The 13,761-nt window shown below is 37.5% G+C and overlaps 2 protein-coding genes across 6 annotated transcripts; one reads left to right on the top strand and one right to left on the bottom strand.

Moving 5' to 3' along the window:
* The first annotated feature begins 7 nt into the window (after positions 1-7).
* LOC120270746 lies at positions 8-4,461 on the top strand. Of its 2 annotated transcripts, XR_005539680.1 has the most exons (7): positions 8-334; positions 412-888; positions 1,029-1,117; positions 1,297-1,396; positions 3,056-3,230; positions 3,858-4,098; positions 4,197-4,461. XR_005539680.1 is itself a non-coding variant. In XM_039277817.1 (6 exons), exons 1-5 carry the CDS (start codon positions 188-190, stop codon positions 3,227-3,229), a joined length of 987 nt encoding a protein of 328 aa, XP_039133751.1. In that variant the 5' UTR covers positions 8-187; the 3' UTR covers position 3,230; positions 3,858-4,461. The 2 variants fall into 2 exon arrangements, 1 of the variants encoding a protein (XP_039133751.1); XM_039277817.1 differs by having other exon boundaries at positions 3,858-4,461.
* Positions 4,462-4,583: 122 nt separating this feature from the next.
* On the bottom strand, positions 4,584-10,657 carry LOC120270748 (glucomannan 4-beta-mannosyltransferase 9-like). Of its 4 annotated transcripts, none has more exons than XM_039277822.1 (11): positions 10,500-10,657; positions 10,310-10,408; positions 9,555-10,199; positions 9,378-9,476; positions 8,015-8,267; positions 6,347-6,457; positions 6,121-6,257; positions 5,913-6,026; positions 5,595-5,737; positions 5,277-5,474; positions 4,584-5,172 (listed from the first exon to the last, which is right to left on the bottom strand). In XM_039277822.1, exons 3-11 carry the CDS (start codon positions 9,855-9,857, stop codon positions 5,010-5,012), a joined length of 1,521 nt encoding a protein of 506 aa, XP_039133756.1. In that variant the 5' UTR covers positions 9,858-10,199; positions 10,310-10,408; positions 10,500-10,657; the 3' UTR covers positions 4,584-5,009. The 4 variants fall into 4 exon arrangements, with proteins under 4 accessions (XP_039133756.1, XP_039133755.1, XP_039133753.1 ...); XM_039277821.1 differs by having other exon boundaries at positions 5,595-5,794; positions 10,310-10,404; positions 10,500-10,656; XM_039277819.1 differs by having other exon boundaries at positions 5,595-5,794; positions 10,500-10,656.
* Positions 10,658-13,761: the final 3,104 nt, after the last annotated feature.

The following is a 13,761-nucleotide window of genomic DNA, read 5'->3' on the forward strand; positions in this document are numbered from 1 at the left end:
TAAAAAGTCAGGGCACTGGGGGTATATTACCCGGGCCGGGATTAGTGAGGGGGTGTAGTAGGGCAAACGGGCGTCTGATCTTGTTGTTGTAACTTTCGTGCAAACAACCAACAAGAACGAGTGGTGTCTTGGGCGGCGCTGCTCTGTGAGTAGTGTGAGTAGTGTGACCAATCAGTCTATCGACAATATGGCGAAAGGTGACGATGCGGTGAGGAGAAAGAAGAACAAGTCCAACCGCAAGAAGATGCAAGCCAATGATGTCTCTTCCGCTCGAGTCACCTCCATCATAGCTTCCAAGCGCCGCCGCAAAGATGGTAAACGACGCAGATGCGAGGTACTCCGGCCTCTAATACTTTGAAGAAAACCAATTCGAATCATTCTCCATTCAATTCCAAAATTGCAATTTTCCAGGGGATGTGCTTCAGCCTCCCGACTCCTGAGGATCCCTTCAACGATCGCTTCGACAACCCTCGTGACCCTCGAAAGCTCGTCCCCCATAACAAGAACAAGAGATCGCCGCAGCCAAAACTTCATCAAGACGAAGACCGAGATAAAGACCACAAGGCCCCTGATAGTGATCAGGCTATCTCCAAGTTCCTTATCCTCTGCCTGAACGCTATACAGGACGCTTGGGCGGAGGAGGGCTCTTTTGATCCCAATCTGGATGCGCCTCTCCTTTCCGGCACTTGGGGTTTTCGTCTGTGGAGACGATGCTCTGCTCCCCAATCCGATTTCATTGACATCAATGGAGTCTGTGCCAACAGAGAACAGATTGCTTGGCTGGTTTCCACAGCTTCTGATATCTTCGCTGCCAAGGAGAAGCAAGGACTTACAGTACCTAGCCCCTTCCTACTGTATCTCGTGCCATCTCAACAAAAGGCTCTTCAGGTATGTATCTTTGCCAGTGTTGCTTATCGGTTTCTCTCCACTCCAAACTCGTTATGCTTCTGATTTTATTTTATGCTACTACCTTTGTTCCTTGCCTCATAATCGTACCGTTCTGAAGCGTGCTTGGTGCTCTTCTTCAGGTGAGATCTGTCTGCAAACCACTCAAGGCTCTCGGAATTCATACTGTAAGCGTGCATACTGGTGCCTCATTGGATCATCAAGTCCGCGGGTGAGTAGATTTCTTGATAAAGTTAGCATCTTTGAGCTCTTTTAACCCTAAGGAAGTGCTGCATTGTTGCTAAAAAACTTTACCAACAGGATCTATATATTTCCCCTGGCTGTGTGGAAAAAAAATTAACCCTGTTGATTTCCCTTTTTTTTTTTCTGATGCTTTGATATCATCTGCAGTCTGAAGAGCTGTGATCCCGAGTTCTTAGTATCTACCCCTGAAAGGCTACTGCAGCTTGTTTCCCAGAGTGCCATTGACATATCAGGCATATCCTTTCTGGTGAACAAGCTAACTCTTTGCTTTAGTGACAAGTGAAGCAAGTTTCCTTTTTCTGTTAAAATTATATTGAATGCATGTATTGCTCTGCCTGATGCATGATGAGGGTGCATTGCTTATTTCTTTTTTTTGGATTTTATCTTTCATGAATATGTTATTGGCTATGTAAGTATCACGCCATTCTTTCTTTTTTTTTCCCCCTCTAAAATTTCTAATAATAATAATAATAATAATAATAATAATAATAATAATAATAATAATAATAACAAACTGAGTTTCTCTTCGTCCTCTCTTTCCTAAATCCTTGACCTTAGAGTTTAGGGGTTTAGGGTTTTAGACTTTAAAATATAGGCCTTAGCGTTTGGTTTTAGGTTTAGGGGTTTAGTCCTTAAGGTTTAAGTTTAGGAGTTTAGTGTTAGAGTTGAGGGTTTATGGTTTAGATTTTTATTGGTTTTAAAATTTTAGAGTTTTGGATTTAGTGTTTTATAGTGTTTAGGGTTTTATCGGTTTTAAAGTTTTGGGATTAGGGTTTTGTAGTTTTTTGGGATTTTTAGGGTTTCGGCGAGAAACAATGGCATGGATGTGTACATGGAAGCCTATTAAGTAAATATGGAGTTTCTAATATTTTTATCGATTTTTGTTTATATAATTATGGAAAAGGAGGAATTGTTTATTCACCATTGATATTTGTTTACTGCAAGCAAATATGGAGTTTCTAATGTTTAGGGGTTTAGGCCTTAAGGTTTAAGTTTAGGAGTTTAGGATTAGAGTTGAGGGTTCAAAGTTTAGATCTTTATTAGTTTTAAAGTTTTATAGTTTTGGATTTAGTGTTTTATAGTGTTTAGGGTTTTAAGGTTTTGTAGTTTTTTGAGATTTTTAAGGTTTAGGGTTTAGGCGAGAAACAATGACATGGATGTGTACACGGAAGCCTATTAGGTAAATATGGAGTTTCTAATATTTTTATCGATTTTTGTTTATATAATTATGGAAAAGGAGGAATTGTTTATTCACCAATGATATTTGTTTATGTACCCTGCAAACAAATTATTCTTATTTTCTTAGATGTTTTTAGAGCAAAAGTCAATTAAAATATTTTATCAGAGAACTAAACTATTTTTTTACCCTTTTTTCTCTGAGAAAAAACATAAAATAATTTATATTTTGATAAAATTTATGTGGTGATTGCAACCCTAAAAATATGTACTAAATAAAAACATTTTATGGTGGTGTATACTATATAAGCAATATACTTTTACAATGCAAACAATTTTCTCTACTATATATATGTGTGTTTAAAACTTTAAAGCATTTTGATGTACACAAGCTATTTGTAGAACATCAATGCTATTAATAGCTTGAAAAAAAAAGAAGCCTTTTTCCTATCCCAGGTAATTTACGAAAATTTTTTTGTGGGAATTAAATTCCTGGTTGGGTTGGTATGCGTAGGATACTACTTTGTATCCGCACCTTCTCTAGGTATCTCTTTATTTCTCTTTAATTTAGTAGCACGAGATTTGTGATGACTTGATCTTGTGATGTGAGGCGGCCAACTGCATCAAATCAAATTCTTTTATATCAAACTTTATTAATAGAATTCTATTTCTGTATTGTTGTTCTTTATCTTTTTCACCTATTAACCACAATGTGTCTTTGGATTAACAGGTTATTGATGGACTTATAAATCCTCTAGATACAAGTTCTTTAGATAAATTACAAGCTATCATAGCAAAAATATCCAAAGAACCGCATGTTGTTGTCTTCACTGATGGTTGTGGGAAAGTGTCCATGTCAATGGCGAGAAATCTTTTCAAATCAGCATTGAACACCATCCAATAAGGTATCCTTTCAAGATTCTGTGACCATTTGAAGTGCATTTAGATCATGCGTGTGCAAAATCATATACCTTCTTGCTCTGAATTCTGTGACCCTCTTAATCTCTGTTGAACATGTTTTAAATTGGGCTTGTGATTTGTTAGCCCTATTTTTGGGTGTTAATAAACAAAGTTATGCAATTGAACTATTTTACATTTTGGTCAAAAAATCCTCAAAAAGATGCCAGTCTTTGTTTGGGATACAGACCTCATGGTTCCTCTTTCATCTGCATGTTTAATCATTTAAGGAGAGTGACTGATTTTAAAATTAAAGCTATTGAGCTGAAAATGTTACTGGCATAGTTGTTCAGAGTTGTGAGTTGGAAGTTCTCTGGATGGCCATCATATGTTTTGAGTTTTGACTAGCTGTTGTGATAATTTGCTATGGTATATCCCCTATTGTCACCTTTCTAGATTAATGCTGTCCTAGTCCAAGTAGTTTGGAACTTCTTCCATCATTATCAAGGGCCTCTTACTATACAACACGCATAAAAGCAAAGGATGAAATTTTAGAAGATATGTCAAAGGTTCTCTGTTTTCTTAATTTGTTCACGTCCGTGATAGTCTGACGTCAAAAGGGTTTCATTCTACAGCGAAGTGGAAAACTTCTCACTCTTGGAGAAACGAGGGGAGTGTGTACTGCGGATGGTTAGGAATCAAGAATTGCACTTTTTTTATGGATTACGTCTTCTGGTGAAGGATTTATTGGATTTATTTTGACGATTCATTCATACTTGGTTTCTGGGATCAGTGCATGCTTTTTTGAATCAAGACTCCCTCTCTATGGCTACGTTCAATTGAGGTGCTTCCTCTCTATGGCTACATTCAATTGAGGTACTTAAGTAGTCTGTTCAATGTGCTTTTTCAATTCATCAACAAATTTTGGCCATCGGGTAAACGTATATTTACATACTTATGTCCTAATATATCAGTCATGTAGGCCTTCATATGGACAATTCAATGACACTTCTTTCCTATCAACTTCATATGGACAATTCAATGCCACTTCTTGCCGGTCAACCTCTTTAATTAACAAAAACTATAGTGGTGTTGTTTCTCAGCTTGTGATTTTTATCGTTGATGATCGCTTGAAAATTAATCATTATTGCCTCTTGGGGGAGAATAAGAAATCGTTTTAGTTTGTTGGTAGTATTTTACCTGTTCACAATTATCCATGATATACAGAAAAAAAAAAAAGTGCATTCAAACTTCTCGTAGCTGTTTTTATTGTTGTGCTACAATGAACTGAAAACCAATAACTCAAAAAGTGATAGATTTATGCATAGGAACTTGCTATGGTCTTTTTGGTCTATAATACAAAAAGCATAGCCTTTATAAAAGAAATCTCACGGCGAGGAAGGAATAAAGAATTCCTTTGTGACAATCCATCCAATGATGAACATGTATGCTAACAACGGATTAAGTGCAGACCAAATCTTTTTGCTTTAAAATCAAAACACTGCTTCATCTGAGACTGGAGCTAGCAGGTGCATCCTTTCCAACTCCCTCTACACGGTACTCTTATTATTCATTCTGGAATGAATTTTCAACCCTATGTTTGTACACAATGAATGTTCAACTCACTCCGATTCTTGGCCATGAATGTTGACAACAGCAGCTTATTCATTACCCTATGCACACTTCCCAAACCAATTTGAATATTGAAGCTGGCAAAAAGCACAAAATTACAGTATACCCAAAGCTCAGTGACGCGCTGGAAGGCAAAAATGAGTCTTTCCAATGTTTTAGGAATATGGAACGAAAGTTCCAACGTAGCCAAACCCAACAACGAAGAAAGCCAACGCTTGGAGAAAAAGATACAGGAAATAACGGTTGTTGCCAAAGGCCATGTCGTAACATCCGCAGAAGAAAAGATATGCTCCCGTTACAAGCTCCAACAAATGTAATCTGTGTGTTCCAGATGGTGGTGTTCATGTTCATGTTTATGTTATATATATATATATATAGAGAGAGAGAGAGAGAGTGAGAGAGATAAGTCAAAAGATGATTACCTTTCACCGATTCTGAATCCAGGTTTCTTGGCTGTCTTGGCAGTTGCCGATTTTGCTTTGAGAGCATCTCCGAGTTTCTCAGTGACAACCCATTCGTTGACACGCCCAGCCTCCAGTAGGCCGATGAATGTGGCCTTAGTTCGATGCAGAGACATAACATTCTCAAAAAGGATCCAAAATACCAGCAAATGGAGAGATCTGTAAAAGTAGTAGCAGCAGCAGCATCATTTAATGGTTTAAAAAATTTTATGTGTAAAGGGTTACTCCATAAAACAACAAAAGACAGCTGGGAATTGAGTTGTTGGGAGCAAATTAAACCTTGGTGTTCCAACAGCATTGAGAATGGTGATGATGGAAGGGATGTAGACGGAGCCCCACTTCGGTATGTGTACCTCAGGAATCAACACAGTGGCTGGGATGACCACGCAGTAGAATATGAAGGTCACGATATGAGCCACAATCTTCCGCACAAAGAAGAAATTATAGATCACATGAACTTTCTTCAGCAGTGACACTTTCTGCATTTTAGTTTGATTTGATTTATTATTATTATTATTATTATTGTTGTTGTTATGTGGTAATTTGATATATCTGTAATTACATTACTATTACAAACATGAGTGTCTGATTCCTCACCTTGTTCTTTGCAATCTCTACAGCCATTTTCCTGAACAAGTTTGCTGGTCCACAAGACCATCTGTGTTGTTGATATCGGTATGCCTTGAGAGTGCTTGGTAGTTCATTTTTAACCTACGAAAATATTGTATAAACAATTAGAAAAGGTCGTAGTTTGTTTAGATTAGAGCAAATAAAGTAAAATAAATTGACAGGGGAGTACCAGTACCTTGATATCCCCAAGGAATAGAAATTTCCAGCCCTTTAGACTCGCCCGGACAGCCAAGTCCATGTCTTCCACGGTGGTTCTATCTTTCCAACCTCCGGCCTCATTTAGAGCTGTGATTCGCCAGACACCAGCAGTCCCTGCACGATTTATTTATTTATTTATTTATTTATTTATTTAACAGTTAGTAATTAAGCTGCTGCATCAATAGGAATAAAAATTTGCTGACCATTGAAGCCAAAGAAGGCGTAGGTGGAGGACCCTACTTCCTGCTCCACTGTGAAATGATAGTCAAGGGACATTTCCTGCATTCTTGTCATCAGGCACTCATCCGCATTCACTGTCAGGATTTTGCAAAATAAGAAAACCAACAAAACATTTTATTTTATTTTATTTTCACTGTTATGAGTTGAGCCCCCTGCATAATATTAATATCATACAAGTAAACTGTTAAGGCAATCAAGTTAAGGTTAAGGTTGGATTGGACACATTCAAATTAAGAGGAGAGAAAACTGGACGTGTTGTTGATAGGTGGTAGCAGCATTATGTTATTATGCCGTTGAAGAAAATGTAAATACAAAGGAAGAGTGTGTCGGTGGGAAGAGGGCTCAATGCATTCATGGATGCAGGAGTAGAAGGTCCACCATTGGGGTAGAGCCAACAACAACATAAAGCAGCCAGCCTAATGAATTGAATGCACGTGGGTGGGGGAATGGACTGAGTTCAGCAAATCTAATTGCATTTATCTATCTATACTATGTGACCTGCATAGAAGACATATAAGAGAAAACCAGCAAGAAAAAAAAAAAAGGTGTTTTGACACGACGCAAGAGAAGAAAGAGTGTGTCGGTAGGAATAGGGTTTAATGGTTCATTGCACGTAGGTTAAGGCCCACACCAACAAAAAGCAGACACCAGGCCAAATGAATTCAATATGCACATGGGAGGTGGGGGAATGGATCGAGTACTATTACCCATCATAGTTTCACTATCTAATTATCTAATGTAATGTTGTTTCAGTAGAGTACTGCAAGTTCTGAAGACTAAATCTTTTGTTTTGTTTTGTTTTGCTTTGCATGTTTTAAAATTTTAATTAATTTGGATAAAACATGTGCTACAAACTACTAAATAAGTTTTATTGTCCAACAAGCAGCTAGCGTATATGAAGAAATCTTAATATGCCTTTTCTACCACGTTGGTATATGGCCCAACGCAACGTTGGCTTTAATTTCCATTCACTAATTAATTTGCCACACTGATCTGTTCCTGCTCTTTAATTTGACTGCCAAGTGCTTAGAAACAAATTCTCTTTTAAGTTGTAGTAACTCGATCGATGGACGTACAAAATAAGACTTGGAAAGGAAGGGGTACTGATCACAGTGTGAATTATATATATGTATACATATACTTGATCAGTGTCAAAGTAGGAGATTTTTCCGTAACATCCTAGCTAGCTAGCTCCCGTCATCGATCAGTCCGAATTGAATAATAACACGCAGCACAGACACATATATGACATATATATATATATATATATCTTTTCACTGACTAAACAACTAACAGGATTGCTACACATATATATATGTCATCTATCTACACACGGAAAGGGACGCTTATAAAAAGCTATACAGTATGTTGATAAAAAAAAGTTATCAAAGCCAAAAAGAAAGGTTAGGACTTAGGAGGGAGCACCGACAGTCGCTAGCTCTTAATTATTTTTGTGGTGTCTCTTCTGACTCGCACGCATAAGAAATTAAGGGGAGCGCGCGTGTATAATTAATGTATTTTAGGAGCAGCAAGTATAACAGTATGTATAGTAGCTTAGCAACAGTAGTAGTGACTAGTGAGAACTGAGAAGAAACAAGTACTGGTATTATAATTATGAGTTGAATACATACCGAACTTCCAACGGGCCTGGATAAGGGCCAGTTGCGGGTTGTGGACCAGGAAAGGCACAGTGCGCCAGAGAAAGTCGGGCTCGGGCTGGAAATCGGCATCGAAGATGGCCACGTAGTCGCATTGTTTCACGTAGCTGTGCTTCATGCCTTGTTTCAGAGCACCCGCCTTGTATCCGTTTCGGTTGTCCCTTATCTCGTATCTTATATTTATCCCTTTGCTCGCCCATTTTTGACACTCCATCTCCACCAAATCCTGCACCATTATCACTACCTTTAATTATCGCTTCGTTTATTTTTCAATATATCTTTACCAAAAAAAAAAAAAATTTAAACAAAATCAGTACTGTTCCATGCAAATATATGGTCTTGACTAATTAGTAATTAGTGAAACGACAGACACGAATCATCATAGTTGTTAACTGGAAAGTTATTACCAGGCACACCACCCAAAATGACCTGGAGGAAAAGCTGCTTCTTGCTGCTCGTGAAAACATTGATTTATTACCAAATACAAAAAACAAAGACAATTTAATGCTCATGACAAGGCAGTCTGCAATTGGGGATTTTTTCCGGAGTTCAAAAAATAAAAATTTATTATTATTATTATTAATATGTAAGAATGAATGAGCGATGAACTCATGGCTATTTTGTGTTGTTTTATTTTATTATTTAAATTTTATTAACACAGGACAAACAACGTGTAAACCGTGAAATTAGAAGATTGATGTAATATATATGTTTTTTCTTTGACAAAGGTGACAAATATTTTTATTTATAAATATTAAAAAATATATATTAGTTATGATGTTTTATAAAATTTTTATAATTTATTAACTCGGTTAAACGCTATATAGGTAATAAAAATCTTTTATGTATATGTTCAAAAATTTATAAAAATCGATATTGACATCTCTCCTACATACCCATTTAAATATTATCACAAAAAGGTGATATGAGCCTAGAAATTGGGATGAACAGTGTCTACAATAAGTGTTCCCAGAAGTGATATTAAGACCATTATTGTCTTCGTTTCTCCCCTCTATAAAACTTTCTGCCTTTTTCTTGATAGAGAAAAAAGTTACCGATTTCTCATATATACATGAATACATAGTATATTAAGCGGGATAATATACATTGTTGGCTGGATTTCCCTCATTAAATACCCGCTTCTTAAAACCTAACATTTATAAACTAGTAAAGAAAGGGAATAAAAGCGACAGATATACATCCAACGATTTGGAGGAGCTCGTCCTAATCACTTCAATCAGTGTACTATATATCTAAGAAGAGAGAAAAAGTAAAAGAGACGCGAGTTCATTTATTTACTTATAGTTTTCCTGAGGTGTGAAGCACAAAAGATTACCTTGATAACCGGGTCCGTGGAATCATCAAGCACTTGGATTATAATTCGATCGGACGGCCATGAAAGGCCACACGCGGCTCCAATGGAGAGCTGGTAAACCTGATAAAACAGACCATGTAACATGATAAATTGATAATATAAGATAACAAAGAGAAAGAAGAAGAAGGTAATGGGCACCTCTTTCTCATTATACATGGGGATCTGGACGAGAACCATGGGGTAGGCTGAGTGGCCAAGTTCGACATCATCTTTGATGGGCTCCAATTTGTATCGTTTGTCAGGTCTCTTACCCAAAAGCTTGAAGAGAACAATGACAACGGCCATGTACACCTTCTCCACCAACAGCATTACGGACATGACTAGGCAGAGAAACACTGCTAGCCTTAATGCCGGTACGATGACAGGGGACTTCACCTGTTCCCAAACCAAACCCATTTGCCACGTCATGTCATCTCTCATTGTCTCCGGAACCACCGCCATTGAAGGAGGAGGAGAAAGAAGTTAAGAAGAAGAAGAAGAAGAAGAGACCCTCTCAGCCAAATGAATGAACAGACACTCTCCACTCACAATGGTGCTACCACGAGGGGTTTATATAATATTTTCTTTTTCTTTTTTTTTTCTACTTTATTTCTCTTGCTAGAAAAGCACCAAGCTTTCCTTCGTTTCTTTTCTTTCTGTTTTTCTTTAAAAAAAAAAAAAAATCAAGATAGATTTCTAATGCTGAGTTAAGTTTTGCGGGGAAACTACGCAAGGGAATTGCGGTGTAGCTGGAATGTCAGTCACAGTACTGGACTGGATCGAAGATACCTTCCTTTCTTCTTCCTAACAAATAATAAATAGTGAATGTGTATAAGTAAACAACAAGAGTAAAGAGTGCGGCAAGAGGAGCTTAACAGACTAAAAATGGAAGCAATGAAGAGTAGAGATCTTACCTTCAGCCTAGCTTAGAAAACCACTCCCCTCTTTGACAATGAAAGTCATTGCGCAAAGTTCATGAAGACAGCTAGCTAGAGTCCTTTCCTTTCCTCTACCTTAGATCCTTAGCAAATTAATCAACACGTACAACAATACAGTGTTTTCCAAGAAAAAGAAAATTAACTAGGTATGGGAACACACACTTACAAACAGTGTTGAGTGTGCTCTCGCTCTTCTCCTTCTTCCTGACTATATGTTTGTCTGCGTTTGTTACTGTGATTGTCGGCTGACGAGTGAATGGGATGACGAACAAGGAAAGAGAGAGAGACCCAGGAACCACGCCTTGCTTAGTAGCTAGGTTATAAACCAGGCTCTATATATAAAACACCCTTTTAACAGTACTTATTATTATAAAACAACTCGGATAAACAAAACAGTAAAATGAAATTCAGGTGATCAGATTAATCTTGAGTGACTTATAATGATCCATTTTCTTAATTCTCTGTGGACGCTCTTTTTATCGTCCATGTGGGAAACATTTTACTCTGCCTCCCTCCTCATCCTGTGATTGGATGTTGGCAGGTGCATTCGCTTCACACTAATTTTTTTTTTTCTCTGTGGCACCTGTTACTCTGTTAGTTACAGTGGGAAACACACGTTTATGTATGTATTTCACATCACCAAGCCGATAAGCCGTGGTATGTTTGTTATGTATGTATTTCACATGTCCAAGCCAATAACCAGCCGTATATATATATATATATTTGTTTTGAAGGAGATGAAGAGTCCAAAACTTATAACTACTTTAAACAATCTAGAAAATCAAATTGGAAAGAAATATTTATTTATACTGGAATAGTTGGGTGAGAGGTGTTGGGCCCCTCAAAATCAATGCAATTGTAGGTCCAAGATCAACAACCAAATAATGCATGTGGTGCTCTTCACAGAATTGAATCGAAATTAATGATTCATTAACTCAGTGCTTCATTAGATTCTGGCCATGGAAATAACGCAGTCCCACTTAGAACACTAATTTAGTGTAGTAACAGAGTCCATAATCCACAAAAGTTCTATCTTCCTAGCTAGGTTTTATACACTTACCAACTTTATTTTCAAGGTGAAAAATAGTATCCTGTATATTTATAAATATTGGATGCATTTTCTCCCGTTGCAGACATGCAATTTCTGAAAAAAAAAAAAAAGAAGGATCATTCTGACATAATTATAGTTCATGCTCAATTTTACCATATGTTGATCCATTAGGGAAGATCATCTACTCCCTGAATTCATACCCGGCATGAATTCTTCAATCACCTGCTATCCTTAGCATTTGGGGTATAATAAAAAAGCTACTGATTGGAGAAATGTGATGCCAATGTAATCTAGCTGCAGTTTAAAAATAATAGCAATAATAATAAGAAAACTTATTGCTGGCGGCTCTCTGAAAGCATTGATCTGAATTTGTTAAAGGGCATGACATGTGTTTGAAGTAGGCTTTGGCCAACTCTTATTTCTGGTAATTCAACTCCTAGTACAATAATTGATTGAAAATCCCATACTATCTGTAATGCCGACAATTAGTAGGTGGCTGGGGGGCTTTCCCTCCCCTTCAACATCCAAAACCCACCCTTTTTTTTTATTATTATTCTCTCTAACTCTCAGTCTATAGGTAACAACAAGAATACTTGTTTGTCCCAACCCAAACCTAAAGTCTCACCAGCACCGCCTGCCTGTTGAACATATATACACCTACTTCTTGTTGTTGTTGGAGATGGTGAGTAGAATGTATGACTCCAGTGTGAATCATGATTATTGTGCGGTGGTCGGGCAAGATGTAGGGCCCGTCACCAGTCTGGGAAAACACTGCTCATCTCACTGTTCCACATCAAATGCAGTCACTTATTAATCCCCATCATCAAGGTTGTTTTGTTCTATTAATTCCCTAGCCTGGTAACATACATACCGTGCATAATTTACATTCCCCTAACTCATTGTTTCATGTCAATCAATTACATTTCATTTACTGATGATCTTTAATTTATCATCAAAAAGAAACTGGTGAAAAGATATAGTAAGCATCATATATCACTGATGATGGCTGAAATAAGATGCATGTTACACTGAATCTTAATCCAATAATCCCCATTTTTGCTTAATGACTTCAACTGAATAGCCTAATGCTCAGAGCGAAAAAAAAAAAAATGATTACAAAAGCATTGTACATGTGCATTTGGTTGATAACCATTAAAGGCAAAGAGAAAAAGGAAATAAGATTGGAAACATTCCATCAGAAGAGGAATTGTTCTCTATGTAAAAGATGAACGCATATCCATGCGGGCCCCTATACATAATTTGATCATATTTCAATTTGAAAATAAGGGGCAAAATGCATATCAAAGTGGTTCACGGATAACTTGTCCGGAATCCAAGCTTGACCAAACATGTCTGTTAGTCTAGCAAATCATTTCCTTCGGAGCCTTGGATGTAAATGATCTTATGACCCCCACAATGTGAATATGAGATGAATCCAGACCATCCCATTTACAGGGTAAGGACGCACTACACATATCGGAAATCACCATATTTTCATTTATCATTCTTCTCTACCAACCAACACATGCGGTAAGCCATAATATATATATATATATATACCCATACATATTCCTACACTTGCTCCCAAAGATTAATTGAGAGATGCTGCTACTTAATCTTTCAGCTCATTAATACCAATTGCCACCACCCATGGTCCCCAACTGAGCTGTGTTCTCTTCACTGAGCTTTAAATACAAGTTAACTGCATGAGCCTGGCATTTTAGAGTATGTCATGGACTGCTCTGTCACTAACCAGAGTCCCAGTCCCACAAGGACATTTTAATAAGAAAACCACTCTCCCAATGGCCTAATGGCATGTGATTCGAGAGGAACAGAATAGGATCTCAATGACTAAGGAATTTAAGCCAGGCTCTATAACACCTCTAGCACATTTATTTTTTTATTTTTTTATGTCACAACACTATCCCAAACAAAAGAATTCCGTTATATATTAATCCATTAAACTGGAGGGCCAATTCCTGTTCATATTCTGCCAACAGGTGGTCAAATCAAATCTTAATGATTGTTCGGCCAAAATAGAATTCATTAATCACATATAAGAAAAGGGCTAAATGAAGTTGAAAAATACCTGCTTTCCTATTAAGAACCTCATGAATGCAAAAACTTTGTGCCAGGTGAGTTTAGCACTAAATATTTCACTCATAAAGCTGATTTGCTAGCGCCCTTCGAGTCTATTGGTACACGGGTCGCCAATAGAGCTCTCACCGAGTGGTGAGAGTTCGATTTTTGGCTGAGGGCACATTTCTGGGAGTTGTGAATAGTGGTTGTGTATGAGTGGTTCCACCGCCCACGTGAGCGTGGCCCTGTCCCCACTTGTTCCACCGAGACTTGTGCACGTCCACGAGGGTCTCCCAGT

The sequence above is a fragment of the Dioscorea cayenensis genome, chromosome 10, assembly GCF_009730915.1.
Source record: "Dioscorea cayenensis subsp. rotundata cultivar TDr96_F1 chromosome 10, TDr96_F1_v2_PseudoChromosome.rev07_lg8_w22 25.fasta, whole genome shotgun sequence".
Lineage (NCBI taxonomy): Eukaryota > Viridiplantae > Streptophyta > Magnoliopsida > Dioscoreales > Dioscoreaceae > Dioscorea > Dioscorea cayenensis.

Excerpts from the sequence above, each read along its gene's own strand:
- LOC120270748 (XM_039277821.1), bottom strand. The coding sequence starts at position 9,857 with ATGGCGGTGGTTCCGGAGACAATGAGAGATGACATGACGTGGCAAATG. Across the intron at positions 5,475-5,594 it reads AATGCTGTTGGAACACCAAG|ATCTCTCCATTTGCTGGTAT; the intron begins GTTTAATTTGCT and ends CTACTTTTACAG. Across the intron at positions 5,173-5,276 it reads GGATTCAGAATCGGTGAAAG|ATTACATTTGTTGGAGCTTG; the intron begins GTAATCATCTTT and ends TGGAACACACAG.
- LOC120270746 (XM_039277817.1), top strand. The coding sequence starts at position 188 with ATGGCGAAAGGTGACGATGCGGTGAGGAGAAAGAAGAACAAGTCCAAC. Across the intron at positions 1,118-1,296 it reads TTGGATCATCAAGTCCGCGG|TCTGAAGAGCTGTGATCCCG; the intron begins GTGAGTAGATTT and ends TATCATCTGCAG. Across the intron at positions 1,397-3,055 it reads TATCAGGCATATCCTTTCTG|GTTATTGATGGACTTATAAA; the intron begins GTGAACAAGCTA and ends TTGGATTAACAG.